General features: G+C 36.7%; 1 protein-coding gene across 1 annotated transcript; it reads right to left on the bottom strand.

Moving 5' to 3' along the window:
- Positions 1-216: 216 nt before the first annotated feature.
- Positions 217-4623, bottom strand: c1ql3a (complement component 1, q subcomponent-like 3a). Its single transcript, XM_051097827.1, has 2 exons — positions 3443-4623; positions 217-1543 (listed from the first exon to the last, which is right to left on the bottom strand). Exons 1-2 carry the CDS (start codon positions 4034-4036, stop codon positions 1364-1366), a joined length of 774 nt encoding a protein of 257 aa, XP_050953784.1. The 5' UTR covers positions 4037-4623; the 3' UTR covers positions 217-1363.
- Between the last annotated feature and the right edge of the window lie 646 nt (positions 4624-5269).

Raw genomic sequence — 5269 nt, 5'->3', positions numbered from 1 at the left:
ATACAGTGTATTTTTGGCTATTGCTACAAATATACCCGTGCTACTTATGACTGGTTTTGTGGCCTTTGTCACAAATCATGTTGAATCACTGGTTCGAATCAAATGATTCATAAAGGTTTCGAAGCTTCACAAAGCACATAAGAACACAGACCAGTTTCTTAATTAATATGCATATACAAACGGAATCATTGATAAAGCAAGGAAAATGCACAAATCTGATCAAATTTCCATTTAATGGAAAATGTGTTTGAATGGTTGTAGATGTGAATGAGAATTACAGCAGCAGGACAGGAAAAGAAAAATAATCCTTGGATAATAATTCATCACACACATTCCCTGCCATCCCAACCTGGAGATGAGAGTGACACAGATACATAACGCTCACCTGATGCTCTTTCATATTAAAACAAAACGAAAAAAAGAAATCCATTACCATATTTACACTAAAAATAAGATGCAATATTATTTATCACATTCTGGAAATCTCTGAAGATAGATACACATTTACATATTAACACCCATACTCTGCATAGTGCTCTAAATATCACAAGAAACATATTCCTTCTCGGTCTAGTACGTCTGTGTGCAATAAAAGATGCCGGCTAACATTACACACCGAAAACAAAAAAAAAACAGGGTTTTTGACACCCTGACACTGCAGACTAAAAGTAAAACGCTGAAGCGATTCTGGAATATAATTTCACGGCAAGCCATTACCACCAAAGGTATATTGTTTTGTTTTATGTCCCTAATTCATAATTAGCACTCACAAACAGTCAGGGAATAAATATCTGCGGCGATTTAGCAGATATATAGAGATTTAGCAGAGATTTAGCAACACAAAAGGATCATTTTGGTCAGGTTACACTGGATGATGAAGATGATGATGATGAAATTTGGGCTAATGCTTCATGATGTGCAACTCATTCAGGCATCTTTGAATAACAAATATCGTAGTTACGTTATTGCACATATAGCCGATTATGTCAGGTTACATATTAGAAAACATCTCACAGGCTTCTTTGATGGCCACAGACATAGAAAGACACACGGTAAACTCCTCGGTAGCTTCGTTTCCTCGGTACATCTTTCCTCTGTGATGAAGTGCTTCTTTTCTTTCTCCGGGCCTTTTTATTTTATTTTTTATTTTTTTGGTTCTTTCTTGATTTTTGGATTGCAGGGCAAAGAGTTCTGCCTTCAAACCCACATCTACAGACTAATGATGAGGGGTGTTTGAGCAGGTCTGTCTGCTTGCCCTGGGCCCAAAGGAAAATTATGCATAAAAAAAAAAAAAAAAAAGGAAGAAAGGAAGAGGAATAGCAGAGGGGGACGAGATAGACCGTCTGGAGGAGGTGCGTATGTCCTAATCGGCGTATATAATAAAACCAGAGAAGGTGCTGTACTTGTTGTTGTTGCCCCCGTGGGCTTTACCCCCGTCTAGTTTGATGTAGACTTCGTCTCCGGGCTCCAGATGAAGAACGGCGCTGTTGCTGGCGTAGTCGTAGTTTTGATCTGCGTCCTGGGCGATGGCGCTGGCACGGACCTGCGGGAGGAGACGAACATTTAGTGCAATGTTTCAGCTGTCAGATGGAGGAATTGCATAAGATATACAAGCTTTCCATGCATATATTAGGTCTCAAAAAAGAATTGAGTCTTTACTCAAGAAATATATCAATTGTTATCACATTATGGTAACAACTGTATATATAAGTTAATATTTAATGGATAACACATTACATAAAAACATACATTTGTATTATCATAGTGGCCACACCCACAAACCTTTTGTATCAATGAAAAGTGAAGACTTGTTTCTTTAAGAGACACCAGGACATAAAACAGTGGCATGTTTCGTAATGGTATTGCAACTATTGTGCTTTATTGCAATGTATGAATTATTTATAGTATGTAAATGCATAATTTGTATGTATGTGTATATAAAGTATTTATATAATGTATATGATGGCATGATTTATAAGAAAATTATTTATTATATATCTTAGACATATATATATATATATATATATATAGTGATGTATTTAATGCAAACATATATGCCCAAATTATGTATTTACAGGAAAAATAAATCTATATATATATATATATATATATATATATATATATATGGTGGTTTAAGTATGACAAAAATGTAGATTTATATAGGGAGAGATATATATTATTTTTCATATGAGCAAAAACTCTAACCTGCAGTTTCAGCAACGTTTACCTTTTAATGAGACTTAAAATCTAATTAATTTAATGCTCTTAATATATGTCATGCTGGATACTGGTGTTGCATGAAACATGAAAAATTGCTTTGACTCACTCAAGCTGTTGCATCTGTTAACACAGTTTATTTAAGTTTTCAATTTAGGTGTGAATTCATTCAAGTCATTAATTTTCACCTTGTGAAACTGCATCCAACACAAAATAAATTTTTAAGCGCTCTATCCAAATTTCTACTTGAACTATTTGAAGTTACTTAATACTATTTAATGGGAAAAAATAGATGTAAATCTGTAATTTGATTAGACAAATTCACTATATATATATATATATATATATATATATATATACATACAATTAAATTAGTAAAAGGTGCTGACTATTTGAAAAATTTTTCCACAAGCACAACATCTGGGGAAAAATATTTTTTGGTGTAAAATTACATTTTTCAAACATTTAATTAGAATATGAAAAAAATGTAATATAATTTAAGCGAATAATAATGATACTGAAAATGTATTACAATTTGTATTACTTCCTGCCTGAACAATAATACAAAGAGGAATAATGAATAAATAATAAGTAATAACTTTCATTGATTTCTTTTTCATGGTTTGATGGTGTGATCATTTTATCCTATATATATATAAATTTGTATATTTGTAGCAACAGCCAAAAATACATTGTACGGGTCAACATTGTCAATAGTTCTTTTATCCCAAAAAATTAAAAAAAAAAGGATATTAAGTAAAGATCATGTACTGTACTGTAAATTTCCTACCATAAACATATCAAAACTTCATTTGCACAACTTTAAAGCGATTTTCTCACTATTTGGATTTTTTGCAACCTCAGATTGCAGATTTTCAAATAGTTGCATCTCGGCCAAACATCATCATGTCCTAACAAACCATATATCAATGGAAATCTTATTCATTCAGCTTTCTGATGATGTCTGAAAGCTTATGACTGTTTTTGTGGTCCAGGGTCACATATATTACACCCAGATACGATGAGATGCTATGTTTATAAAAATCGTTCATTTGGAACTCAACAGAAAGTGTCTGACTGGAAACAAACTTTTACGCGTGATCTTGTCAATAAATCTTTTATGTTTAAAATATAGGTTGCTAGGTTTAAAACAATATTTTTATATGTTTTATGTCAAATGCAGATGTAGAGTATTTTAGTGCTTCGAGCTGAGTTTGTGTGTCACCTGATTGTTCTTGCACAGATCAGCCCACATGCTGGTTCCGTCTCCTCCTCGCATGAGCACATGGTACGTAAAGAAGTATATTCCCGGTATGGAGCAGGTGAATTTGCCCGTGGAGGGGTCGTAATGATTCCCGAGATTCGTGACCACGTCGTCAAACTTGAGCAGCTCGTAGCCCTCGTGTTGCTTTTTGAGCCCTGCGTAAAAGGCGATTTTGGGTACGGTGCTGTAGGTGGCCGCGCTGATGGCACCGGTTGCCATGTTTGGTCCCGGCTGCCCGGGTAATCCAGGTCGTCCCGGTTCCCCCTTCTCTCCGGGAGGTCCAGGAGGTCCGGGTGGTCCGGGTTCACCGGGAGGCCCCCTCGGCCCCACTTTCCCCGGGCGTCCCGGTTCACCTTTCGGACCTTGTATAAAAGTTGGCAAAGACTGCATAAGGTTGCTGTCCCGGACCGGGTCTGCTGAGACCGTGCTGGTCGGGGATTTGGTACCGTAAGGATCGCAAACCATCCTGCAGGTGCCGAGCATCTCGTAGTGCGCGGCGGATGTCCCGGCAGAGCTCACCAAAACCGGGATGAGGATCACCAGCACCAGGACCATGACCACACCGAGCACCCCAGCCGCGATCAGCCGCTTCCTGCCGACGAGTCGCGTCAGCACCGGCCGATCCTCCTGTCTGCTTTTGGGCGAAATTTTGAAGGTTGGTGAGGCACCTCTACAGATGAGAAAAAAAAGTCCGATTGGTTTTTGTTAATGAACTTCTGGCTCGGGCCCCAACAGCTTTTCTTTTTTTCTTCTTCCCCCTCTTGTATTCTTCTCTCACTTAACTTCTTTTCTGCTGATGTTGGCTCACTCACAGCCCTGCTTCAGCATCAGCATCTCTCCAGATGCGTCTCTCCACATGTGGACGCGCAAAGGAAAAACTCCACTGATGGACGAGAAAAGCTGCCTGAGATCCTCGAGCACACCCTGATATCCTTGCCCTCGCTTTTAAAGTCTTTCCTCTGTGCACAGAAGACGGGATGAGCTGGATAAAGCTGGATGTCATGAAGATCTGGAGAACTGAGACGCTCTGCCTGAGTGTGAGCGCAGCGCAGCGCAGGACACGAGAGAGAAAGAGGGAGGGAGAGATCCAGCGCTCCTATAACACACCAAAATCACACATCAAACATCTACACAGGACAGACGCAGACAAAAAACAGCATTTTAACCCAAATATAGACTGTTCAACACACTTGGAGTATAACGGGACAAGCTGTCGCACTCTTTAGGGAACCTGGTGTTCAATAACGGTGATTTGAGATGAATAGCTTTTTTAAAACATGACACAGACCTACTTTCTCAAGTTAAAAATCCATTAAATCTAATTCAAACGATTTATTTGAAACTACTATTTATTATCACAAGATTTAATCATCAAACCGTATTTATATATTTAAATAAATACAGTATTCTAATCGTAATTTTAAAAAGTTACAATAAGGTGTCATTTGTTAACATTAGTTATTGTACTAAACAATAAACAATATCTTTATTACAGTATTTATTAATCTTTAATGTAAGTTAATAAAAATCACAGTGCATTAACTAATGTTAACAAACACAACTTGTGATTTTAATAATGCAAATGTTAAAATTAATATTAACTAAGATTAATAAAAGTGGTAGAAGTACTGTTTATTCTTAGTTCTTGTTAACTAATGTAGTTAACTAATGTTAACTAATGAACCTTATTGTAAACCAAAAAATGAATAAAATGTAATAAAATATCAAAATAACGTTTGGGTAACATACATTTTAATCAATGAAGAGTATAAATCAAATATATAACTT

The sequence above is a fragment of the Labeo rohita genome, chromosome 24, assembly GCF_022985175.1.
Source record: "Labeo rohita strain BAU-BD-2019 chromosome 24, IGBB_LRoh.1.0, whole genome shotgun sequence".
In the NCBI taxonomy this organism is placed as follows: domain Eukaryota; kingdom Metazoa; phylum Chordata; class Actinopteri; order Cypriniformes; family Cyprinidae; genus Labeo; species Labeo rohita.
The sequence above is the reverse complement of the archived record's forward strand: the minus strand, read 5'-3'. Positions and strand labels throughout refer to the sequence as shown.